The sequence below is a fragment of the Galleria mellonella genome, unplaced genomic scaffold (genome assembly GCF_026898425.1).
Source record: "Galleria mellonella isolate WM207_F2 unplaced genomic scaffold, CSIRO_AGI_GalMel_v1 utg182, whole genome shotgun sequence".
NCBI classification, from domain to species: Eukaryota; Metazoa; Arthropoda; class Insecta; order Lepidoptera; family Pyralidae; genus Galleria; species Galleria mellonella.
The window spans coordinates 1,115,439-1,142,496 of record NW_026442023.1 but is presented as its reverse complement, the minus strand read 5'-3'; the positions used below and the strand labels follow the sequence as shown (position 1 = coordinate 1,142,496).

General features: G+C 33.6%; 5 protein-coding genes across 6 annotated transcripts in view; 2 read left to right on the top strand and 3 right to left on the bottom strand.

Annotated features, from left to right (window-relative positions):
* The window catches only part of LOC113513002 (transcriptional regulator ATRX homolog), a 49,710-nt gene extending 46,427 nt beyond the window's left edge, over positions 1-3,283 (bottom strand). The window contains 2 exon segments of the mRNA XM_052893659.1: positions 40-2,729; positions 2,732-3,283. Of these exon segments, the coding sequence (XP_052749619.1) occupies positions 40-2,729; positions 2,732-3,122 (3,081 nt within the window). The 5' untranslated portion in view covers positions 3,123-3,283.
* Positions 3,284-4,840: 1,557 nt separating this feature from the next.
* LOC113512952 (uncharacterized) lies at positions 4,841-5,304 on the top strand. Its single transcript, XM_026896926.3, has one exon. It carries the CDS (start codon positions 4,929-4,931, stop codon positions 5,229-5,231), a length of 303 nt encoding a protein of 100 aa, XP_026752727.2. The 5' UTR covers positions 4,841-4,928; the 3' UTR covers positions 5,232-5,304.
* A 1,425-nt stretch (positions 5,305-6,729) lies between these two features.
* Positions 6,730-7,993, bottom strand: LOC113512890 (prohibitin-2). Its single transcript, XM_026896847.3, has one exon. The coding sequence runs from the start codon at positions 7,863-7,865 to the stop codon at positions 6,966-6,968; it is 900 nt and encodes a 299-aa protein (XP_026752648.2). The 5' UTR covers positions 7,866-7,993; the 3' UTR covers positions 6,730-6,965.
* A 359-nt stretch (positions 7,994-8,352) lies between these two features.
* Positions 8,353-17,153, top strand: LOC113513000 (E3 ubiquitin-protein ligase RMND5A). Of its 2 annotated transcripts, none has more exons than XM_052893668.1 (7): positions 8,353-8,665; positions 10,449-10,541; positions 11,067-11,227; positions 12,402-12,608; positions 13,408-13,776; positions 15,588-15,739; positions 16,881-17,153. In XM_052893668.1, the coding sequence occupies exons 1-7, from the start codon at positions 8,530-8,532 to the stop codon at positions 16,945-16,947; spliced, it is 1,185 nt and encodes a 394-aa protein (XP_052749628.1). In that variant the 5' UTR covers positions 8,353-8,529; the 3' UTR covers positions 16,948-17,153. The 2 variants fall into 2 exon arrangements, with proteins under 2 accessions (XP_052749628.1, XP_052749627.1); XM_052893667.1 differs by having other exon boundaries at positions 15,588-15,763.
* A 778-nt stretch (positions 17,154-17,931) lies between these two features.
* Positions 17,932-27,058, bottom strand: part of LOC113512999 (forkhead box protein N3-like) — a 29,377-nt gene continuing 20,250 nt past the window's right edge. Inside the window, 4 exon segments of the mRNA XM_052893669.1 lie at positions 17,932-23,452; positions 24,610-24,795; positions 24,798-24,833; positions 25,974-26,048. Coding sequence (XP_052749629.1) covers positions 23,261-23,452; positions 24,610-24,795; positions 24,798-24,833; positions 25,974-26,048 — 489 coding nt within the window. The 3' untranslated portion in view covers positions 17,932-23,260.

Here is a 27,058-nt window from a genome sequence, read left to right as displayed (position 1 = left end):
TTATATTTTAAGCATGACTATAGTGTATTAGGACCTAACCTTGGTACTACTGGAATTTGACTGCACATCTTCATTTTTTCGGGAAGATTTTGACTCAGATTCATTGCTGGAATTATTTTTTGAACTTGTGGATGGTCTTGCAGGTGATGTGTCCTTTTGATTTTCGTTATCTTCTGAACCAGAACTAAAGTTAAGCTTTCTTTGATGTTGTTTTCCTTTATTTTTCTTGTCACCATTCTCATCTTCAGATCCACTCACACCAGTAAGTAATGAATCTTTTATTTCTTTAAGAACACTCCTCAATTGTTCATCTTCAGTGTCTGAACTTGAAGAGTATGTGAGCAACATTTTTTTTGCATGCATACTTTCCATTATATGTTTTCTTTTGGAACGTGGTGTCACACTGTCTACATTTTGTTTTCTTTCAGAATTTGCCTGTGTAGATTCTAAAGAATCTTCTAATGTGATCTTTACATTCTCTGTATTTTCTGGTGATGATAGATGTTTTTGAATTTCTGTTTCATTATTTTTCTCAGAGTGAAGTGACTCCTCCGACCTGCCATCTTTCAATTTCTCATTTTGCTCTTTATTACCATTGAAAGAATTCAATATATTACTTTCTGGTAAATTTTTATCATCTGTTGGCTTGTCATTACCTTCAGAGTTATTTTCTGAATCTGATGAAAAAAGTAGTGCGCTTTTTGATTTATCAACAACATCATCAACAGTTTTTTCAATATCAGAATTTTTTGTCTTACAATCTGAAGATTTTGCATCATCTTTACCTTGTTTAATATTCATAGTTTCACTACAACCTTTATTTCCATTATCAGAATCAGATTCATGTAGCAATGCATTTTTTACGACTTCTGTTTCATCTGTTTCAGTATTCTCATAATTTTGGCTCTTACTTGATTCTGGTTGTTCTGTGTCAGAATCATTTAACAAAGAATTTTTAATCTCATTTATTTCACCAGAATTCTCTATGCACCTCTCTTTATGTGATTCTACAGGTATTGATGTTAATTCCTTACCTAAATTATGTAATTCATCAATAACTTCACAAATAACTAATTCATCTCTAATAATTCTCTTCAAGTTATGCGCAAGCAAAAACTCTACAGATAAATTTGGTAATCTAATTACATTTATTACAAAATTTTTGGGTTTGAAGTTTTTTACTTCTTTTCTTTTCTCTGACCAGTACTCCTCTTCTAGTTGATTATTATCTGAGGTTGATTTTAGTTTTGTTTTATTTTTTACACATTCCTCATCTAAATCTTTCTTTTTATTAACTTTTGATATTTTTTGAGTCTGATTAACTATCTTTTGTGATGATATATCTGCAAATTTGTTTAATATATCCGGTTTTAGTAATTTACTTAAACTAACACATTTTATCATAGGCTTATTTGTATTTGTTTCATTTTTTTCTGCTTCATGTTCACTATCTTCATAATTGCTTTTTTCATTTTCTTTATTATCTACATCAGATTCCATTAATTTTATTTTTTTAGATTTATGTTTACTAGAGGAATCATTTTTTTCAAGATTAACAATAGTATCATCTAAAGTAATAACAGTGTCATCCAATATAATGATCTCATCATTATTTGACTTTGTTTTCTGAATATCCTCATTACTACCATTAGAATTAATGCTTACACAACTAACAGACCTCTTTCTTGTCACATTTTCTGATTTAAATTTTTTTTCAGTAGATGTATTTATTTGACTTACAGGGGTATCATCATTAGTTAAACTATCATTAGAATCATCACTAAATAAAATTCTTTTCCTTTTATTTGACTCTTTGACATTCTTTGAATCATGTTTTCTGTTTGAATTTGTGTCATTTTTAGGAGTCTCAGCATTCATCGAGACATCACCAGAATCATCATCAAGAGAAAATCTTTTCCTTGTTTTAGATTTCTTTATACTACCAATATCTGAATCATCACTATCATTTATCAAATGTTTTTTACATTGTTCAATCTGACTTACTGAAATATTATCATTAACTAAATCAGTATTTATACTGTCATTTACACTCTGTTTTTCACATTTTTCATTATTTGAAGAATTTAATCCTGGACTAACATTTGTAATGGAACTTTGTTCTGTAGGAAAATTATCTTTACTTATTTGAATATCAGTACTGCATAAGTTATTATCAGAATCATCTTTAGAATTTCTTGTGCTTTTTTCACACAAATTAGTCATTTCAGATTCAGATTTTTGAGAATTATTTACTACAGACATATCTTTACTAGAAGTTGTCACTTGAGCTGTATAAATATCATCATTGTTTAAGTCATTTGAATCATTATTATGTGATAATCTTTTATTTTTCTTACTTTCTGAAACATTGAAATCAGATACTTCATCATCATTTACTATGTTGTTAATTTTACTTTTTTCAAAGATATTATCTGAATCCAAATCATTCTTTGTACATTTAATATAACCTGAACTGTTTTCATCATTGCTATCTTTACTGGAGTTTGTATTCGAAATATTTTCAGCAGTGGTGTGGTTATCATTATCTAATTGATGAATTATTTTTTTACTCTCTCCATCATACAAATTGTCACTGCTTATTTTTGGTTCACAAATGGAGCTATTGTTTTCTAAACTTTTTCTTCGTATTTTATTCCTCAATCGATACAATTTGCAGTCATGATAAACTGGGTAGTTCTCTTGCATTGATATTGGCATGGAACGAGCCAAACGTTCACTGACATGAAGTGTTTTATAGGAATTTTTTTAGATATTCTCAATTTATAAGACTGATATTCAAAATAATGATATTTAACTTTCTCAGCTGGTGCTTTTGGCGACGAAGATAATTTCCCGCCACTCGGTGTATTTTGGACAGAGTGTAAAGCTGATAACACTTTTTTCACACCACTCTCAACATTTTCAAGAGATTTTTTTGACAGTTCACAAATCAAGAGCACTTTGTCGGCTGCTTTTTTTATTGCATGTGAATTATTCAACTTATTTCTGCGTATTTTCTTTTGCTTGAGGTTTTCTGAACGAATTCGCAAATTTGAGCCTAATTTAGACAGATATTCCGTAGCTTCACGTAGCACATCCAATACAGGTATATCGTCCGCCATTTCATTTATTTAGAAACACGGAGGGTCAAAATATATACAATTTATCGTATTGGTATTAATCCGAAGTTAATATCACTAAATATATGAGAACTTATATTTTACTTGCACCAAAACGTATGTAAAATAAAAAATATACAAGCCGAACAACAATGTAAAAAAAAAAAATTAAAAATCCATAGACAAAAATATTGCATTCCTATCACCATTTTTTCGGAGATCCGAATGAAAAAAAATTATAATCAGTATTGTCCAATACTGATTTAAAATATAGTGCTGTATATAATGGAAATAAATACATTTGATATAAATAATGGAGAATTTAATTCTAAAAAATATCTTCCTAGGTGGTAAATATTATAGTTTATACATTGAAATAGTTTGAAGATATGAAACGGAACGTAGTGCAACGCACGACCTATTCTACTTGTTTGGGTTATATCGTAGTTCTATAGGTACTTACATTCAATTATGTACAGAGTAGCGGCAAATAGGTACATATATATCGAGAACTATAATATAGTTACGACGATGTATGCATATTGTATAAATTACCTATTAACATGAACTAAGAAGGATAAACCACAGTTATTCTAATTATAAAAAATTAAATCATCATCAAGACGAAGAAAACTGGTCTTTAGAAATAATAAAAAAACATTGAGGTACCAATTTTTTATACTCACCTTTCATGTAAATGGCTGAACTAGCGTTCTATGGAAAGCTTTACAGCAACCAGAGTTAACTATGGTTGCAATACATTATTTCACTTTGTAAAATTGATTAAACGTTAAAACATACACATATTACACTTCGCGACCGAAAAATCGGCGAAATACGCAAGGTAGGTAAACTATCCAAAACAGTCATGAAAAAGGACCATAGACTATAGAGAATGACAATGTTGCCACTGCTGGGCGAAACAGGAAAGCATTAAAAATTCAAGATTAAAAAAGAAACAGACCTCCAGCCTCATTCACACAAATCAAGTTAGTAGGTAGATAAGTAGTTGTCATAAATGATAATCTGAAGTAGTCATTGAACAATTTAAAATTATTTATAAACTGTAATCTTAAATCTAATGGCCAATATAAATCATCATAAATAGCAATTTGTTATTTGTAGTATGGAAATAAAATTATTTTATCCTCTGTGTTTTACAGACAACAAAAAATGCATGTTGATTAAATTATTGGTAATCTACAAGTCATAAGAATGCAACACTATTAAGGGATAATTTAATTAATATAAACAATCTAAGAATATTCAAATCCGAAATCTATAGACATAATATATATAGTATATATATTAGATAAACATGAATTTTGATGATAACCGCAGTTAACCGTCCACTGTTGGACATAGGTTGTCAATGTAGTGTTGCTAATAGTTGCAGTTAGTAAATGGTTTGGTAATTGGTTTCAGGACAAGGAATTACATTGAACGATTGATAAAATAAAACCTGTAAATCGTACGGTTGTCTTCTTTCTTCTTATGCAAATATAATAGTAAAAAGAGGACGAAAGATATGCAATCAGTTAATCAATTCATAGTAGGTTAGAGTATACAAAATGTTTGATTTTGTTTTAGTACGTTTATTCCGTTGTGTGGGAGACCATGCTGCCAAGTCTTCAATATGATAATTTGTCTGGAATTTAATAATCCATACGTTCATTTGACAATTACAGGTTAATATACAATTGACTCTGCAATATTATTTACTCTGTTTTTGTCATTTTTTTTCAAATTGTCACTATTCATTCTCTCTAATTTATTGTATTAAGTTGTGTAATAAATAAAATTAGAATAATGGTCAGGCCAATTTTGAGAAATAATCTAATAAGAATATTGGGAAGATATTATAGCGAAGGTGCAACGCAAAATCAAACACCAAATGTATCCAAACCGACTACGCAAGTAAATTCGAATGTTCCAGGCTTGAGCAGCGCTGTAGTTCATCCTGCAACACAACCCGTGGGCCCTGGTGTTGATCCTAGTAAAACTGGAGCTTACAAAGTCCCTGAGTATTTTTGTTATGACAACACAAGCTTTTTTGAAGCGGAAATCGAAATGGCAAAGTATAGATTGCCACAACCCTCAGCTCTGAAGTAGAATAAAAAATATCTACCGTCTAGTTATGTCTATAATAGTGTTGTTTTAAAATAAATAGCATAATTGCAACGCATTATTTCTTTAAAGCTAAATCCCTAATCCTTTAATAAGCATTTCTCCTCACTTCATACATCATTATTTTAATTTTCATTAGTTATTAACAATTTTTGATATGTTTATATTAATATATAATAAAATCAGACACACTTAAAATTGGTTTCTGGAATCATTATAACAAAGAAGTATATAAGTATACAATTTGATGGTATTTTGTAATTTTAAGGAATTCAGTTTCTTTGCAATTGATAATTCTGTGTTAGTTTCGTGTTATTAATTTTGTCATGACTGTAATTGCTGGTTTTTATAATACTAAGCCTATACTTTATGAAGCCTAACACTAGTTAATATTGGGTTTATATGCAGAAGGAATCTTCAATAATTTTAATACTTTCTTGTCTTTAATATATGAGCATATAACAACCCTATACTAGAATAAAAAAATATTTAAGTTTTTTTGTAAAATGGTAAATAAATAAAAATTATTATTCTAAAATTCTAGGAGGTATCTATCAGTTAGCAGTGTATGTTGTAAATTAAAAAACGAAATTTCCAAAGCTTTATTTGCACGCAAATTAAATTGCTAAATCTATTCTGAAGTAGTTTTACTACATAAATATATTTAGATTTTTCTCTTTAAAACACTTGGCTGTAAGATAAAATATTTTTCTTGTTTTTGGCAAACATATATATGACTTCAATAGAAGTTGAGCAGATAGTCCAACCAGACGCTCAGGTTCAGGGATCAGATAATTGAAGTTGCAAGATGAAGGGTACAGAAACATTTTTCCGATAATATCAACCTAGTTCATATTTCCATCTTAAAACTTTGCACTTTTCAAATAATAAATTTAATTCTTCTCTTTTACCCCATTTCATACATAAGCATTGGTAAAATGAGTCATGGATGGTACTGCCCATTCTAAGTAATTCACTCCCCAAAAGCCATTGTCTCAATTTGTAAGTCTAGCTATGCCAATAATTTTGTGATGGAAATTTAATGAACTATTACTTTTAAATAACTGGTGACATCATGTATATTATTAGCACAATTTGCAGAAAAAATATATATATGACTTCTAAGCATTAAAGCATGGGACAATATAGAAGTTGAGGAAAGATACCTATTTTATTGGCAAATTATAAATATATTATTTTTTGTGATTGATAAATTCAACAATATTTATTATTTTCTTAGATACTTTTATACTTTATTATGAAACCAAACTATCAATATCTAATTATTTATTTCTACCCACAATTGACATTTATGTAAATCAATATATATATATAAAATAAAAAATACATATTGCAAAAATTTGAAAAACAATGCCAAATGGTATTTTTCCTTTGCTCAAGTATTTGTATTATTGAGATTAGTAAAAGCAGCTTATTAAGCTAGAAGTGTTAGCATTATTATATTTAACAAGTTAATGACACATAGTTTTTAACAATTTTATTAAAACCAATGTGATTTTCATATATACTATAAATCTACATCTAATAAACAGGCCACATCATAATAGAAACAACAGTTACATTTATTCTTTGTGAATCACTAACACAAATGCACTAAACAGAGATAGAAGCAGCACCACTAATTATAATGGCAGTATCATCATCGGTAGTAGTGGTCTTTTGCTTCAAGTCTTCAACGCACTCCACCGTGACCATATGTTACTTCTTCTTAGTTAGTTTCTCTGATAGATCATCAAAGGCAGGATCTTGCAAATTGATCATCAAACTATTGCCAGGAAGGAAGACTCTATTTTGTGATTGAGCAATCATTCTAGAAATGCTTTGTGCTGCACGAATTTTACGTAGTTTTAAATAGCCAGGATTCATACCCATGGCTTTACCCAACATCTCTGCAGCCTCAGCTTCACCTTCAGCCTGAACAATCTTTTGTTGGCGCTCTTGTTTCGCCCTTTCTACTACGAAAGCGGCGCGCTGAGCTTCTTGTTGGGCTACCTGTTTCGCTTCTACCGCTGCCGTATACTCTTTGCCAAAACTCAATTCAGTCAAAGATACATCATCCAAAATTATGTTAAAATCAGCAGCTCGTTCCACTAATTCTCTTCTAATGAGCAACGAAACTTGCTGACGTTGTGTAATAAGTTGTGATGCGTTGAACTTGGCCACGACTGACTTTAAAACTTCATTGCAAATAGATGGTAGCACTTTCTCGTCATAGTCCGTTCCCAGTTGTCTGTACATAACAGGTAAATTACTTGCATTCGGGCGCGACAATACTCTTAATGAAATATTCACCATTTGTAAGTCTTTGGAGCCAGTGGGTGATGAAATTTTGCGAGGTCGAGATCTGATGTCGTAAATAATGGGATACTGAAACCACGGTATACGGAAGTGCAGACCCTCACTCATGACGTGTTGTTGGACACCTCCTATCCTGTTGAACATGATGGCTCGATGACCTCCCTCGACGGTAAATAATGATTGCGAGAATCCATAAGCTGCCGCTCCAACCACGGCTACAACTTTCAGACCAATATTCAATCCTGGTGGCCCACCTTTTGCGAATTTCCCTGCCATATCATTCAACTTGCTCTGCGCCATAATCGAGACAGAAATTAGACACTGTATTTAAAATATTTTAATGAAAGTTTGCTCGCTTAAATTATAACCTAACTATATCGGCAATGAAATAAATTGTGCAATCGGTTAACCATAAAGAGAGAGTATAGATTGTAGATAACACAGATTAAAAAAAACTTATTCCTGGCATAGATTGAGAGATTCATTGGCATAGATAGATATATTACGCTACCTATTTATTATACAATAAATATAAAATGCTACTTCTTCATTTAATAAACAGCAATAGATACATGCTTCTTTTAAAGATGAAAAATGTGTAAATAAATTAAATAGTTATGTTAAATCATCATTTACGGATCTTATATTTTTAATCGTAGATTTCACACTAATGGATTCTTTCTATATATATGTTAAGAATAATGATTGCGAGGTTGTTGAATTTATATCACACATTTTGTACTTTCTAAAAAAAATTACTCTGTACTTTTGCATGTCAGTGTCAATTTTTGTTAAATTTCTTTTTTATCTGTCTTCTTCGGAATTATATGATACGTTTAATAGTAAAATGTCTGTTTTTGTATAAATGTTTTGTATTTAAAAAACCAAACAATAATTACTACGTATCATTTAGTACTAGTAGAACACCATCACTTAGTTATACGATTGTAATTACCATACAAATATGGAGTCCTGCGTTGGTGTTGAACAGGATTTGGACAAAGCAATTTCAAAATTTAATGCTATAAATGATCATACTGATGTAGTTCTACAGGATATCATAGAACAGGTTCAGAATTTGAAGAAAGAAATTGCACAAAGTGAGTATAATTTCTACATTGTTTTCTGTATTTAAAAGTAATGTACCCTTTGAAACAAAGAGAAAGTAGCAAGTTGAAAATTGTCAATTCGATTATAAACACGGTGAATTGCGTCTTTCGATCAGTGCATAACCTTAGGTTTCTTATTTTCTTTTCTTGAGATGCTTAAAATTAATGTCTCTTAATAATTTATTTTATGATTGTAGTATAAAAACAAGACATTTAAGAAATTTTGTTTAAGAAAAAGAGACTGATAGAAAATTATCTGTTTCTTCTGAAATATAAAACATGTATATTAAGTAGAAGGGAGGTATGTATATCAAAACAGTTAAACACGACAGGTTTAAATAAATAACAATTCAGAACAGTTCTATTGAAACCATAATAACTTCCAGTTCCACAACTGACCACATAGACCTAACTAAACAGGATACATGCCCTTCTCATATCTAGCTAATGGAATTAATCTGTATTAGGAAGAGATAGCAACTATTTATTATTTGTATTATACATGCGCTTCTTATGTCTATTTATGTATACAGATATAAAAACAGATATCAACTATTCTCTGCTCTAAAACAGTACTCTATCTTGAAACAGTGTTTCAATATAACATTGTGTTATTTTGGAACAGGTCTATGAAGCTGTTTTACTTACTAGAACAGGAACATACACCTGCATGCACCAGCACTGCATGTATGCACCAGGTTCCTTAATTTACCTGTTTTAGCCGATCTCTAATATTGAATCATTAAACTACTATGTGCTGTTTTTGTAATTGTATATAGCTAAATTATCATATTTAGAAGTATATGCTTCTGTCTAAGAAAATAAAAAAGCAGATAATTCTTTATTCTCTTAGATTTATTCCTAATACAGGTTCCAATATTTTTATAAACGAGTCAGATAAAAACAAAAGCATTAATTGAACATAAATGTTTATGCTTACTTTTAAAAAGATACTGTAACAAAAACAAAAAATATAGTTATCATTATTTTCTGTTATCATAGAAATTTATAATATTTTACTTATTGATAGCAAAGATTCCACAAAAAAAAAATTTAAAAATATAAAATGACTTTATAATTTTGGGAAATTTTCTAGATCAGCAAATGGGTTTTTTTACATTATAGATAAATTCTTGATCATAATCCGCTTTAAAAAAAAAGTCTTTAATATATCCTAATTCATATAAATACAATCTTATATAAATCATTTATTATATATAAGTCATTTATTATATAAATACAATCTGTAGCTATCACTTCACATTGAATTTCAATAACACTAGTGTATTAATATTAATATATTTCTTTAAAATTGCTAAGGTAATTTTGTGTATCTAAGTTTAATAACTACTGATCTTATTACAAAAACATAATGTACTCTTTGATTATTCTATTAGAATTATTTTGTTTAATTCCACTAACATTAGTATGTGTGTGACTGCCAGCATTTGTGGATTTACTATTAAAATTAGTAAAAGTTTATAACCTTCCATTAATATGACTAATTTCATCAATCTCTTGACTGTTATTTAGTCCTTACACATGTTGACATGTGTTTCACTTCTAAATAATACATTTTCAATTAAACAAAATATTTCTAATTGACCAGTCATATAGATTTCAGCAAAAAGAGGTGTCTCTTTTCAATTCATTAAAACACTCTTTCAAATACCTGATTGCTAGTTTCACTGTTTAATCAATATCTATTCAAAGTGCCACCAAGTGATGATAATCATACTATTAACAAAATAATTATTGGTTATTTGTTTTATAGATCCTCCAGATACCCCATTATCTCAGACTCAAGCCATGGTGGTAAGCGATCTGGCCGCACGGGTTAAACAAACTGTATTCCAGATGTCCACAGGTAACTAAAACATTATAATTTTTTTTTTTATGGCAGTGAATTTACAGTGTACAGAGGTATAAGATTTTAGATCTCAGAAATGGTAATGCCACATGCATTGTGGTGGGTACTATAGATGTTATGGTGTATGAGTATTTTGTATATTCACAATCCTTCCATCGCCTATAGACATGAGAAGTACTATGTACATAACAGAGTATACTGTTTCACCCATGATACCCCCCATGCTTTAACTTTTGAACAGTCTCCCTCTGTTAAAATTTTACAAGTATTATTGCTAAATATGGATTATAAATTATTGGTTACATAATAGTTTTAAAAATGTTGGCCTTTTCTCCGCCTACCTTATGAATGATCTTGTATGAATAGTTGCATTACTTACTATAAATTTGGGGTTGCGATATTGCTAATATTAAGGTTAGGAAGACAGTGGTATAAGATTACAGGTCTTAATATAACCAGTAAGAAAATTATAGTATTTATTAAAAAATCTATAAATATTTTATGAAAATTTTTTATCTACAGAACATCGAGAATTGCATGCTACAGTGTCCCGTGTGGGCAAGTCAATCGACAGGCACTTCATAGCTGACTACGGATCAGTTGCACCGAAAGCGGAATTGTTTTGCTCAGACTCAAATAAACCTATTATGGAACAAGCCATTGCGCAACACATATTCAGACAGGTAATTATTTTTGTATTATATGATTTTTTTTTTAATATATGACACTATGGCTAGCTTTAAAGAAAATGCTGTTTACCTAGTGGTTGATATATACTTTAGAATCTGGTGTATCATGTACATGTTCGGTAATGTATTTTATTGAAATTTTATGTCTCCATACAATTTCTTGAGGTACAAACAAAAGCAAGAATAAAAAGGCTTGTTTGAATGGAAGCATTTGGCATTCCATTGTTTCTAATGGGAGACAGGTGTAATAGATATGTATGTATGACTAGTTAAATTTTAATATATAAAAATTCCGTGTCGCGATGTTTGCTAATCATAATTTAAGTGAAAACTTATAACTTATAACTTTTAACTTTTTTTATACAACTTAGAATGACAACAAGCTGACGGACCACCTGTTCTTTTTTTTTTAATGGGTGATAATGGAATGGTAACCCCGCCTGCGCTAACGGGATACGCTGGCGGGGCACCAGTGAAGAAAGATAGGTGAGGATGAAGCAGGTCAGTTGGCCCATCGTGATGAATTCAACAAGAATTGTTCACGATAGTTTCCAGGGGGAACCACATGGAGGTCGACCTAATAAAGCATATTTCTAGCAATGGAGCTATCAAACTCCATTGCTAACAATCCCTTTCCCCCCTTTAAACCTCCATTGTACTCAATACTTCTCTGCAGCTCCTAAATAAGTAGGATGCCAATAGCATAAAGTCCGTCTTTTGTACCACATTTTATTGGTTAATAAAGTTTAAATAAATAAATGTGTATTGTTTGCTCTAACTTAAGAGATAAGAGTAATATAGTTTTATCCTGTTTTTCGTTCAAGTGCAACAGACATTGTTTTACTCCTACCTACACCGGCAGCTAGTAATAATATAATATTTCTAATATGTTATATATCCCTCAAAATTTTATGTCTGTTAAACACTCAGGGGTTTTTCTAGTGGATAAAAATGGAATGGTAACGCCGCCTGCGCTATCGGTATACGCTGGCGGGGTACCAGTCAAGAACGATAGATGAGAATTAAAAATCAGTTGGCCAATCGTGATGATTTCATCAAAAATTAACCACGATGGTTTCCAGGGGGAACCGCGTGGAGGTCGACCTGTTAGGGTATATTAGTAACAATGGCCTCATTAGTAACAATCCGTTTCACCCCTAACACTCAGGGTTTGGAGGAAGTAGGCGATGCGTTTGTGGCAGAGAGCGGAATCTCGCCGGTGGAGCGAACATGCGCGTTTGCAGCGCTGCAGCGCTGTGCCGCCGCGCTCGCCGAGGGTGACCCCGCGCCCGCGCTGCGCTGGGCTGAACAACACGCGGAAGAATTGGAGCACTCTCCTTTGCCCTTCACTCTTCACAGGATGCAGGCACTTAAGGTAGCTTTAGACTTATAAGTAGTCTACATTAACATATAATAATATTTTTAAGTAGCCAGCACGACGTTCAGTGTTATTAAAAAAATTGTGAAACAAAATTTGTTAGCATTTTGTTAATAAACATTTTGTTTCACAATTTTTTTTAACAACATCTACATATACAATTTTGTTTTTGTTTTAAATAGTGTTAATAGTGATAAAATCAATATGGAACTGATTAGTATAGAAGCAAACCCTATAGATCGTGAAAAGATTTTTATTTCAATTATGAAATTTGAGTATACTGGACTTACAATATTCTAATTTAAACGATGATGTGGTTTAAACTGAACGATTGAAGAAGAAAGAGCAAGATCAATCTGAAATTGGTTAAGATTTTGTAAATGTTCTACTTTTATACGTTACTAATAATTGATTTTTCAAAAAGAGCGTAAATATAGTTTCATAAGGGCCGGCAACGTGTGCGGTATATCCTTAGTGTTACAGGCGTCCATAGGTTATGGTAAAAATTTACCAGCAGACGGGCTGGATGCTCATTGTCTTGATAGGAATAGTATGAAAAAAATATGTAAAGGGGTGGTATAATGTAGGTTTTTTTTAATGGGTGATAATGGAATGGTAACCTCGCCTGCGCTATCGGCATACGCTGGCAAGGCACCAGGGAGGGATGACAGGTGAGAATGGAAGCAGGTCAGGTAGCCCATTGTACCTCATACTGTCGTACGATGGTTTCCCGGGGGAGCCGCGCGGAGGTGGGCTGCTAGTAACATTATAACGTGTGCGGATGGGCCGTGGTCAGCTGGCGCGGACGGAGGGCGTGGGCGCGGCGATCGCGTACGCGCGCGCGCAGTTCCCGCGGCACGCGGCGCGGCACGAGCGGCAGCTGGCGGCGTGCGTGTGCGCGCTGGCGTGGGTGCGCGGGGGCGCGGGCGCGGGCGCGCCGCCGGCCGCGTACCGCGCGCTGCTGGCGCCGGCCGCGCTGGGCGCCGCCGCCGCCGAGCTGTTCGTGCGCGAGGCGTGCGCGCTGCTGCGCCTGGCGCCGCTGTCGCCGCTGGCCGGCGCCGTGCTGGCCGGCGCGCGCGTGCTGCCCGCGCTGCACGACATCCGCGCCAAGATGACGCACCCGCACGTCATCGCCGCCTGGTCCGACGACGAGCTGCCGCTCGAGGTACGCTACGGGCACGCGATGCCGCACTCACACATATTCACATCAACACATTACCGATATCAGAGGGCCTACCTACCTATGAAATATTTTCCGAAATTTCGGGGCCGAACGAAACAAAATTACATAATACATACCGAAAAATGTTAAAGTTGACTGTTAAATGAACGAAATATTACATAATGGATCAATTTTTAAACAAAAACGCGACATTATTCGGAAAAACCACCAGGTTCACTTTTATCATCGTAGTTTGTCGTATCATTTCAGGGCACTTCCCTTGATAAAAAGTCCTAGGAATTCTGGGCGTTGATATATCTTGCGACGTCCAGTTTTGTCTGGAGGTTAGTTAGATTTATGATGAACGAAATGTTAAGGAATACTGTTCTCCATTTTCCGTTAGACTTCAAAGGTCCGTCAATTTGCGTCTCTGTGCATCTTCTACCGTTTATCATGAACGGAAATTTTCACCACGCGACATTGAGTTTCATCCCAATCATCTGACGAGTGGCGGTCTTCCACCGTGCGTTTTTCAAGGCACTTTCTTCCATTCTTTGGAATCAACTTCCAGCAGTATTTCCGACCATACCAACATAACCTTCAAGGTGTCACTTTTATCATCGTAGTAAAAAAAAAAAAAAAAAAACTTGCAATCGATAAAAATAAACATTCTTACACTCAAAAACCTAAGTTAATTTTTAATCATATTAGTTATGCATCAACTATCTATTGGTAAACTTAGACCTCCCCTATAAGTGAGTGTTTAGTCAATAGTTGCCACGCTTGACAAATGAGTTGGCAACCGCAGTTACATTTAATTGATATTTTGAAAGAGAAACTACTGTCAATTGTTTGTTCATGAGTTCCCTTAGTCGCCTCTCACTACACTCACAAAAAAGGAAAGGGTAGTTCATTTCGGGACCACAATGCGGCTTCAGAGTAGTTTCTTTCTGCAGACATTCAGGAATGTACATCCTGCTGAATAATTCCCTATATACAGCGTGTTATTCTTCTAAAATGACTTTATAAGATTTCTTAGAGAACGATAAAGCGGGCATTCACACCTCTCTCAGCTAGTTAATAATAGTAATTACCTACCAATAAACACTGTATTTTAGTTTGTTAACATGGTTTTTAATGTATGATAATGGAATAATGACCCCGCCTGCGCTATCGGTACACACTGGCGGGGCACCAAAGAGAGATGATAAGGAAGGAGGTCAGTTGGTTCATCGTGATGAATTCAACAATAAATCGATTAAAAAAAGTGGAATGAAAAATGAGGAATGAAGAGAACATGGTAGTAAAGAGTAAGGAAAACTTAGAAGGAAATTAAATTAGCTAAAAAACCTGGAAATTAATATCCGGGAACAAGCTGCACTCTTACGAGGGGTTAAAAAAAACAATAAATCAATCACGATGGATCCCAGGGGGCACCGAGGGTCGAAGGTCGATTTTATAAGGTATATTGCTAGCAATGGAATTTTAAATCCCCATTATTAACAATCCCTTCTCCCCATTTTTTTAATGTGTGATAATGGAATGTTAATCCCGCCTGCGCTATGGATATACGCTGATGGGACACCAGTGAGGGATGATAGGTGTCGATGAAATCAGGTCAGTTAGCCCATCGTGACAAATACCACTAGAATTAACCACGATGGTTTCCAGGGGGAACCGCGTGGATATCGACCTAGTAGGATGTATTGCTAGCAATTTGTCAATTAGACCCCATCACTGATAAGCCCTTTCCCCCTTTTCTCCCCATGTTTGCCACGTTAGCTAGTAGTAACCCGTTGGATGCGTGTGTACAGGTGGACCTGGGCGAGGACGGCGGCGGCTACCACTCAGTGTTCGCGTGCCCCATCCTGCGACAGCAGGCCTCCGAGCAGAACCCGCCCATGCGGCTGCTGTGCGGACACGTCATCTCGCGGGACGCGCTCAACAAGCTCGCCATGGGGGCCAAGTACGTCCATTGTACTAGGCATCGGTAATATCAATATCGCTCCGATATCTATAAATTGGGTTCTTTGAGACGTATCGTACGACGTTTTAAAAAATATCATTTCGATATCGCCCATACTGGTCGGATATCTATATTTTGATCGGGTTTTTCATTTCTATACTATAGTATTGGATAACCGATATATAATATATCCGTTATTGAGCCAATATATAGATATTATCACAGATACTAAACGTATATGCTATCTATATATCGCCAATCCCAATGTAGGTTTTATCTGCAGTTTTTTTATGATATTTAAAATGGCAAACAGGTTGACAGTTCATCTGGTCCAGAGCAGTGTCTGTCACTTATAGATATGAGAGCAATGTGGGTATCACAGAGTAATATGATTCAAATGGTACTGCTCATGTGTTGCCATTCCTGAGAACTATGGTGTTATATTTCTGTACCCTGTAATTTCACTGCCCTTTAAACCGAAGCACAGTCACAAGAGCGCAGCTGCTTCACGACAGATACACATGCAGACTGCTTTTATATAGTATATGAATAATAGGATAAAGATAGGATAGGATTTGGTTTATAATCCACATTTGGAATGGAGGACAGATCCTGGTAGCGCGGATCAAGTCGCGGGTAAAAAGTAGTATTCTGTAATTTGTGTAACAATAGTCCTATTTTTAACCGACATAAAAAGTAGAAGGCTCGTAATTTGGTTATATTTCTTTATTTGTTATCTCTCTTAACTTCGTCAGTTTTAACCCGATTTGGCAATTTCTTTTTTATCTGAAAGAATATACTTGCAGATTAATCACATAGAATTATTATCAAAATTGGCTTAGGAGTTTAATTTTTAGATCAAAATAACCATTTTTGTCACAAATAACCATTTTTCTGTCCCACGTGTTTCAACCGTGAAATTGTGTTTGCATGGCTGTGTTTCGGGAATGGGTTTTTTTACTGGGTACAGAGGAATAACACCTGAGTCCTCAGGACATGATCATTAATTATCCATGGTACGTTCTATTGATATAAATTTATTGTTTTATAAAAAAAAAAAAAAAAAAAAAAAAAAATCTACGTTCTATTGATATAAATTTATTTTTTTTATAAGTATTTTTTGTAATATTATTTATTTCAGATTGAAATGCCCATACTGTCCTATGGAGCAAGCGCCCTCAGAAGCCAGGCAGATATACTTCTCTTAAGACTCCCTGTCAATGGACATACGACATGAATTTAAAGTGTACCGTAATAAATATTAAACTTAAACGAATGGACAATCAAATAATATTGACGTGCGTATAGATAAACAGCATTATTGTAATTGTAAGATAAAAATATTATCGTTGTATATTTACTATGGACTGTAGAAAAAGTTTATGTTCTTTTTGTAATAAAATAATAAAATTTTTATATTAGTAATTATTTCAATATTGTTACATTACTTACTCATGCGTTTTCTAGTTGCAACCTATTTCGCAACATTTTATCTAGGCCACATGTACTTATCCTTTTTAAGGTTATTCTCAGAGTATTTCCAAGAAGAATAAGGTGGTTTTATACTATTTTTCGTAGCAAAATCTTAGATTTATTGATATCAAATTTAAATAATACCATTAATGTAATTCTAGGCAATATGTCGTAACATCAGTCGCTTGTACGCTTTCGACTCGTGTTGATGCATTTGTGGAGTTTGCGTCAAACGCCTCGCTATTTATATAGTGGTCGTGTTACGACAACTTGTGTCAAGTTCAAACACTAATAGTATAATATCAAATCAAATATAATCATACTATAGACACATATTAAAAATTATCTTTCTGCAATTAATTATATTACTGGTTATTTGATTATTTTTGTTTAATGCCGCTACCATTAATATATGTGCGACCGCCTACACTCGAAGATTGCCTACTAATATTATTATTACCAGAAATTCTAAATCTTTCCATTATTAGCCATCAATTTCCGACTGCCATTTCGTCCACTCGTGTTTTGCGACACGTCTTTCACCTCTTAACGAGTAATTTTCAGGCAAATTAAATAGATCGCTGCTCGGAGCCTTAATAGGAGTGTTAATCGTGCGGAATCCAAACTACAAAATTTATTTGCAGTGATATAGAATTCCGCATAATAACACCCTAGTTCAGTAAAATATTTGTGGTTGGGTATTTTAAATAAACACAGACTGATCCTCGGTACATAATTTATTTAATGGATATGTACAAAGACAAAAGATTTTAGAACAAATAAAAATTTGGCAATAACTCTCAACAATAGCAATATTAATAAGGAGTGGTGTCGTTTAAAAGCCGGCAAAATATCAACAACAACAATAATTTTCATACTTAAACATACTTAGTTCGGAAACTAATTACCTAGTGCTCACGTCACCCAAGAAACATTTGTCGTACAATTATTGCTGTCCTGCTTACAAGAACTACATGTGAGCGAGAAGAAAATATAGTATGACTAATAATTATCTTAGTGGTAACGCTAAATTGTCTATAAAACGATTAATCCAAACAAACATTCTATTAATTAGTCGTTTTATAAACAAATAGAACACGAAATTAAATAACAATTCATTAAACCTAAAAAATAAATTAATCAAAATATGTTGGATTTTGACAATCGTGAGCCGCAACAATTTTAATATCATAGTTGATATAACTTTTTAAAAAGCAATTTTATATTCATAAACAACTCTCATAGTTTTAAAATTCTGGCAACTGATCGTCGACACGTTTGGTTGGCAATAAAGAAGCATGTATGTAAGTACTATTTACCTGTAAAAGTTATTACATCGCTTTAAGTCACGATTGTGTATTTAAAATATGACTCCTCTGGTGTTACTAGTGTGTGATAATGACCTACTATCAGGTAAGTCGCATACTCGTTTGCCTTCCTTCCAAACAAAAAAAAAACATTAAAATTGATTACTTTTTGATGTTGTTTATGAATATAATAAACACTTTATTTAGCACTTAATAAATAAATAGCAAGTTATCACACATAATTATATATAGCATCTACCAGCAACGTACTACGATTAGGTACTAATTATTGCTGTAAATTTTTATCTACGATTCCTTATACCACCAAAAGAAAGGCTAGTCGACACAATCGAGGAAAAAAGACTATGCTTAGATAAAGTAACATGTTTCATTTTCGAGATTTATTATGTTATTGTAATAATTTATTAACGATACTTATCATGATTAGAGTATTAAGCGATTGATACATTTTTTTTTAAAAAAAGTTGCAAGTGTCTGAATAAATAATACACATGCACTTTTCTCCTCGACGGTGAATATCTAAGAGAAAACAATACTAGTAAGATGGAAGACGCTCCTAAATACAGCAAAAATGTATGTATTCATATTTAGTAATTACAATACCTATCTTTTATCGTAATATCACTTACGAACTAATCTATCGATAATAATCATCATATACACTCATATACGGATATTTATTTGTATTTGCTTCCTATTTTGTAAATATTGTTATTTCTTTTCTTTTTTTTTTTTTAATTTGGCACACAGCGACCTTTTGTTTGCCTTAATATAACCGTTACAATTTTACAATCTAACTAGAAAAGCAAAATATAAATCGAAATAAATATCAAATAGGTTAAAAATACTCTTGGAGTTTTCCACAAACATAAATATAAACCCATGGCGTTAAATATTTTTTTACCATCCTTTGGCTGGTCAACTATATTGAATAATTTACAGGCCAATGTCACACAAAGCTGGAATATCGCCGTCGATCTTATCAACTAGTTTTTATTGCTTTAAATTTCAAATTAAGCGGGAAAATCTTCATGTATAATAAATATTTGGCGCCAAATTGCACCACTGTCCATGTGTGCTGTTGATTTGATGACATACTTAATGTTCACGACGGAAGATCGGCGACGTTATTCCAGTCACATACCGCAGAATATAGATAACATATTTGTATAACCGTACATTATAATATACACCCGTAAAAGATAATTTTTTATCGTTGTATCACTTCATATTTTATTACAATTCGTATGTAAAACAGATTTTATAGGTATCATTGAGATATAAAAAACTCAAGTTTCAGATTCCCATATAAATATATTTCAAATATTAAATAATTATTTTTAAGTGTTTAAAATAATTAAAAAAAAATTTTTCGTTTGATAAGAAATGTCTATCCGAAATTTAATACTTACTGTAAATATAGAACTCTGTGTCTAGACAATATTTTTTTTTATGAAATTTATAAAACACATTTGACAATAAATGTCACTGGCTAGTTAGAAATAAATGTTATTATAAACACGTTCTTAATTCAATACGGTTCTTATTTTTTTAATCGTCTTTGGTTTTTTCTATATCAATGACCTATATGTGGGGCAATACAATTATTACTGCACAAAAGCGTCAATAAATATGTATGTTGCAAACGGCAAACAACATGGGCATTTTTAAATAAAGATACTAATTTTTTCTAATAAATAATATTGCTTCATCACAAATCAGTCATTACATATCAGTCTAGTTTTTTCTATGCATGCAACTCTCATTATCCGCCGTTCATATATTCGCGATAATTTCATGATTTTTAAGTGCTTTATATACATTATGCAGTAATATATGTGCTGGCGACTGACCACGAAGGACTAGCCACGGTTATGATTTATATTAGTCACATGTAATGTAAGCAGTGCACCATAAGACTGGCTGGAAATTCAATGATTACTTGCCTAACAATTACGTATATATCATAACGCTTTTAAGATTATTGATTTCAAATTTAATACACAAAGGTGAAGAAAAAAGTATTTGGAAATATTTGTTTTTGTTACACTTCCTATACTAAATTAGGACACCTGAAATATAAATAAACATCGTGCACTTAAGACTCAACTTTGTCATTTTATACTTGCTACTTGGTGTTCTCCTTCAATGCTTTTTTGATATGGGAAAAAAAAATCGATATGGTACTAAAACCAGATGATTGGTTATTGACCGATGATACCCGAGTTCGATCTTAAATTTGTTACATTTATAGAAATAGAATAGAAGCACAAGTAGGCACTTTAGAGTTGAGAGAAAATTACCTCGCTGCGTTTGAAGTAAGTTTTTTTTTTCATTTCAAGTAATGTCAACAATATTCTGACGCTGGTAGGCCGCGCTGTGTCTTGACATAAAACGTTTAAGGCAGTTTTAAAAATATCATTTGCCTAATATTCGTATTAGAACATTTTTCTACAATATTTTTAGTATTACCTAAGATGATATATTATGTACTTAATATTAATTTGTCGAAATTTTAGATGACAAGATGTAATTGAATGTCACTACACATAAAGCGTCAAAATTGAGTTCTGTTGAGCTTTAATAGCACTTTGAGAGATATTTACACATAGGTACCTATTCGGGTTTACTACGTAGAGGAGTTATGCAGTACATTTATAGAAAAGTAAACTTTACAACTATTAATAATAAAGAACATTTTACTAATTTAGGCGAACGCCATTACCGTACCACTATTTTATGAGAGACATATTGTGGTAATCTTAAGTCGTTCCTCCTACATGTGGGGGAGATAGCATATAACTTTGAACGTTAGTTTGATATTATGTCACAGCTTTAATAATTCTTATAATTACTATTGTTATAATAAATAAAATTTGTTTAAATGTAGGCGACTGTACGAAGTAGATCACTTGGTCTGAACACAAAATATGGTGTACTTAACACTAATGTAGACATTTTTAAATTTTGCTTTATATACACATGTATGATTTATAAATAAGATGATAAAATACATTGCGATCGTCTGTATACAGTATCTGTATATTCAGCGATCAGATCACATAATTACATATTACAATAGATTTAGTACATAATATATTGCTCAGTTTATATTAAGAAGTATTATGATTTTTATAAAAGTACACATAAATAAATAAAAACCATTTCGAAAATATAATTACAACTGTAATAGTTGATTGAAATAAATAATTAAAATTTATTTAAAACTTAAATCTAACAATGTAAACCAATTCATTTCCATTCAATTTGTTGTACAAATTTCAATTTAATTGTGGCAACATTCGGCGTAAATTGATTAGGATGTTCAGTAATGTGGCAACATTAAAAATATAATATGAGTGACTAAAATGAATGGAGGACCTAAATGCAAGTCGGGAGTACTAATTAACTAGTTTCAAATTATTTTTAATTAAAAAGTATTTCATATTAGTATCACAACTATCACTATGAAGTCTCTACTAATAAATATTATTATTGTATTAAATTTACTTATTATTTTAACCGACTTGGATCACAAGAATTGATGTCAAAACGTGTATTTTACATTTGGAAAATAATGGAAACAAGTCTATCTAAGTAGTGTATCTTGATCTATCATTTTACAATGTTATTTTTATTTAATCGGTTAATTATTATTTTTATTGTAATAAAACTTTGTTGTTACACAGATTTTGTTAAATCACCGTCTTCATTGGACTAGAGAAGGGTAAACATTTTTGTCCATTGCACTGCTGCGACAATAGACATAATATAGAAATTTATAAAGCAACAAATTTTAGTTGAAAACAATTTCTCGTTCCATGAACTTTTTGTATGTGTCAACATTTTTTAATCACTGAGTTTACTGAGGCTATGCCTCGATGCGTGACGGTTTTTTTTTCTTTCAAATATAGTTGGTGTCATTATACTTTACAAGATAACAATATATTTTTATACTCTTAGAGAACCGTTTGAGCAGAACACACTAATTGATCTTAGTAACGAATCGTCACTATAACGTCTAGCACACATTTCCAAGAGCTACTTAAGTCCTATAGTTCGTATCGAGACCCCACCCTTAGACTACATTTATAATTCAAATATCATCACTGCCAATTATATTTAAACACTGAAAAAAATTAAATGAAAATTAAACTACTACTAATATAGTTCAACGTCTTTGTCGCAAACTAAACCTGATTTATCGTAGGCAGATTTTTATACTAAGACTCGTTATACGCGTGGCGTTTGGTGCAGTGTAATGCGGAACGCTTTTTATGTTAAAATATCTTCTAATCACATAAATAAATATTTTATTATTATGACCTGTGGTAACTAATCAATTATTACAGTTTCGCAAAGCCAGCACTTTTAGTGTGATGCATAAATAATGACTCAGACTATTGGTTTAACAAAAGCACCGTTTACACTTTATCAAGTAGGTACGAGGTAATTTTTACGTTACTCTGTCAAGTGACTAGGGTTCTCACGTGGATGAGGCGAGAGCGAGGTGACTTCATAGTAAAAAATAGACGACACTTCAATTCGCACTCACATTTATCTCTTAACAACGCGATCGTTACACTGGTTTAATCATCACTCGTCGCCTGCACCTCGTACTTGCTACTCGATGAGGTGTAAACAGCTAGGTCGCGTCCCTCCCGTCACTAGTACCTGCGGCCGGGAGCACCATACGGCACCGCGCCTAGCGGCGATCGCGCTAGCTGGGCGCGGGCGCGGGCGTGGACGCGGGCGCGGACGCGTGCGCGAGCGTGGACGTGGGCGTGGGCGTGGGCGCGACGCCGGCGAGGTTCAGCAGCGCCTCGGCCGTGCGCCGCTCCTCGCAGCCGCCGCTGTACGAGTGCTCGTCGCGCGCGCACCGCGAGATCACCAGGTGCGCTGCGGGCGGCAGCTGTACAACGAAACCATCCATTAGTGCGTTCGTACACGTATCCAGTAGGTTTACACATACAAAATGAAATATTTATCATATGCTATGAATACAAATACGCGGATTAAGGGGGCGGGGGTTTATCGTATCGTTATTACCTGGTTTATCATTATATGTGCATAGTGGAACAGTACAATAAATTATATGCACCGATTCTATACTTTAATACTACAATATAAGGGCATACTTTCCCCCTATATTGGTTTAAGCGGAAGAGATCTCTTTTAGAGATAAGTCCACCATTGCTCACAATATTTATAAATGTATTATTTATGTAATTTACAAGGGCAATAATGAATATATATACGAAATTCGTAGTTGGTCACGCAAACGTTCACACACTACGTTTACTTTGTAAAATTTGTGCAATAGATAGATAGATAGATAAACACTTTATTTGAGCCATTTATGACACACGTAAATTAACAAATGAGTTTATACATTCAGATTATTTACATTTTTTAAATAATGGTATTGTTACTTTATACATCGCGGTAGTTTGTTTGAATTGCCTTCCACTGGATTCTATGTCTCGAAGAATTGAGATAAAAATATTTTGTATGTTAAAATAGGTCATGGCTGAATTCCACTCAAATCTGTTCAGATACTTAATCATGATTGAGTAACACATATCTAAACATCTTAGTTTCACATTAAATTGTTTTTACTGAATATACATTGTTATAAAATATGTAATTCTTACTGGCCAGTGATTGTTATAAATATGTTTTTTTTATTTGGTTATTTGAGTTTTAAAGTCTCAACCAATTGTCATGAAATTTAGTATTTAATTTATTCATTCATATTGTCTGAACTTCGATTATATAGATAGAGCATCGAGCCTCAAAAACAGGTCAACTTTTTGTCAGCTAATTGCCAAATTAGGTGACTCGTTTTTTTACCAGTGCTCTATACACTTAAGCATAAAATGTATCTTGCAAAAAATATAAAACAAAACAAATATAGAAGTTATAAAGGAATCACTCATAACTATTTATCACGTAAAATTGTATGAAAAAGTTGACCCGTTTTCCTTGAAGCATTTGTATGGAGACACTCTAAGTAGGTATGAGCAATAGAAGAGAGATGGAGATAAGTTGGACGGGACGTGTGGTGACCTGGTCGAGCACGGCGGGCCCGTACTTCATGGCGAGCACGGTGGCGGCGGCCAGGTACTCGTCGGCGCCGGGCTCGGGCCGCGCCTCGCCGGCCAGCCGCCGCGCCAGGAACGGGAACAGCTGCGGGTCGGGGCCCGCGCCCGCCGCGCGACCGCCGCCCGCCGCCTCGCTTACCTCGCCGCCGGGCCCTCCGCCGGCGCCGGGATCGGCTGCCGCCCGAACGCCTGACAACCATTACCCCCATTACTTTTAATGCCATGCTCATTTTTATATACCAATTACCAGATCTAACTCCGCATAGTTGAGGGGAAAGGGATTGTCAGTAATGGAGACTGAAAATCCCATTGCTAGCAATATACCTAACCAGGTCGACCTCCTCGCGGTTCCTCCTGGAAACTATCATGGTTAATTCCTGATGAATTCATCATGATGGGCTAACTGGCCTGTTTTCATTATCATCGATCACCATTCACTGGTGCTCCGCCAGCCCGTTAACACGAGCAGAGTTACCATTCCATTTTCACCCATCAGCAAAAAAAACTCTGTATAATTTTTTTTTTTGGGTAAAAATGACATGAAAATCCCGCTTACGTTATCGATATACACTGGCGGAAAACCAGTCAGAGATGATAGGTGAAGATGAAAAGGCAAGTCAGTCAGCCCATCGTGATGAATTCAATGATAAATTAGTCACGACAGTTTTCAAAGGAAACCGCGTGGAGGTGGATCTGATAGGGTATATTGATTGCATATTGGGGACTAACCTTCTCATTACTAACAATCCCTTCCCTCCTACTCCGTATAGTAGAAAAAGGAAGGAATTGTTAATAATGCGAACACTATCACACCCATTGCTAGCAATATACCTTATTCAACCTCCATGTGGTGCCCCTAGAAATCATTGTTGAATACCAAATGTATTCATCACGATGGGCTAATTGACATGCCTTTTCATCCTAATCTATCATCTCTCATTGATGCTCTGCCAGCGTATACCACTAGCGCAGGCGGTGTTACCACTTTATTATTATCTATTAAAAATATATAATATAATTTATATAATTAAATTATCAAAACATATACAAACTATATAATTTTTATGAATTAATTACATAAATGTTGACAACTCTGAATAGCAAACAAGGTGACCGTCCATCTGATGAAATTGGTAAATATCGACAAATAAGAATGTAAGTATATTATCCTCAGGAATGGCAACGCATGGGCGGTATCATGGGCGAAACAGTATACTTTGTTATGTCCATGGTACTACTCATGTCTATAGGCGACGGTTACCACTTTCCATCAGGTGGGCCGTCAGCTTGTTTGCCATTCTAAGTTGCATAAAAAAAAAAAAAACTTACCTGCAGTAATGATGAACGATGTTGCGGATCTACGGTCCACAATGAGCCTTTGCCGAGGCCCGGCGCGGCTGCCACCTGTCGAGCATATCAAAACACTACGTTAAAGGTACAATGTAGTATATAATATAGTACTACCAGAGGGAGAGCTTGTACAAAAGTCGATTGCTAGGGTACCTCTGTCCCATTCGTGTTTCTACCGTGAAGCAGTTGTGTTTGCATAGCTGTGTTTCGTTTTGAAAGGTGGGATATGGCGTGAATTTACTGGGTACAGAGGAATAACACCTGAGTCCTCAGTAATGGCAACGCATAGGGGATATCATGGGTGAAACTGTATACTCTGTTATGTCCATGGTACTGCTCATGTCTATAGGCGACGGTTACCACTTTCCATCAGGTGGACCGTCAGCTTGTTTGCCATTCTAAGTTGTATAAAAAAAAACTAATTTTGCTACCATAATATATGGATAATTGTAAAATGTATACTGATTTATATATTTTAATAATGCTTATTAGATTAACATTTTACAAGAAATATAGTTTGGTGAATAGTTTAAACATTGATATGCAAAATAACTTATGTGTTTTACTAGTGAAACTGATTTTTTTTTAAGTAAACATGGGTCGATGAACGACATAACATTTTGAGTCTCCATTAAAACAGCGCGTGCAGCTGTCAATGAAATGAATTTATTTTGCTAGAATATAGGTAATTTTCAGATGAAAGAGCCATATAAAAAATGTACATATATATTTCACATTATACTTCCATTTATTAGTTATAAAATCCCCTTATCTTACTTTATTACAGTAAACAGAATTTAGATGTCTATACAGTAGTTAGTATGGGATTCTCAAATCTTGTTGTTTTCGAATTTTTTTATTGATGAAATTTCTGTTCTAATAGATAATTATAACAGAAATTAAGAATAAAAGTAAGAAACTTCTAAGTTTTATGTGTGGTTGCCGACTTCAATTTATAAACCAATATTTTCTACCGACCTTAATAAAGAAGGTTTTTAATTTGGTTTATTATGTCTGTTATCTTCTTCATTTATAAACCAATTTGGAGAATTATTTTTTATCTG

Excerpts from the sequence above, each read along its gene's own strand:
- LOC113512952 (XM_026896926.3), top strand. The coding sequence starts at position 4,929 with ATGGTCAGGCCAATTTTGAGAAATAATCTAATAAGAATATTGGGAAGA.
- LOC113512890 (XM_026896847.3), bottom strand. The coding sequence starts at position 7,865 with ATGGCGCAGAGCAAGTTGAATGATATGGCAGGGAAATTCGCAAAAGGT.
- LOC113513000 (XM_052893667.1), top strand. The coding sequence starts at position 8,530 with ATGGAGTCCTGCGTTGGTGTTGAACAGGATTTGGACAAAGCAATTTCA. Across the intron at positions 10,542-11,066 it reads TGTATTCCAGATGTCCACAG|AACATCGAGAATTGCATGCT; the intron begins GTAACTAAAACA and ends TTTTATCTACAG. Across the intron at positions 12,609-13,407 it reads ACAGGATGCAGGCACTTAAG|CTGGCGCGGACGGAGGGCGT; the intron begins GTAGCTTTAGAC and ends GGCCGTGGTCAG.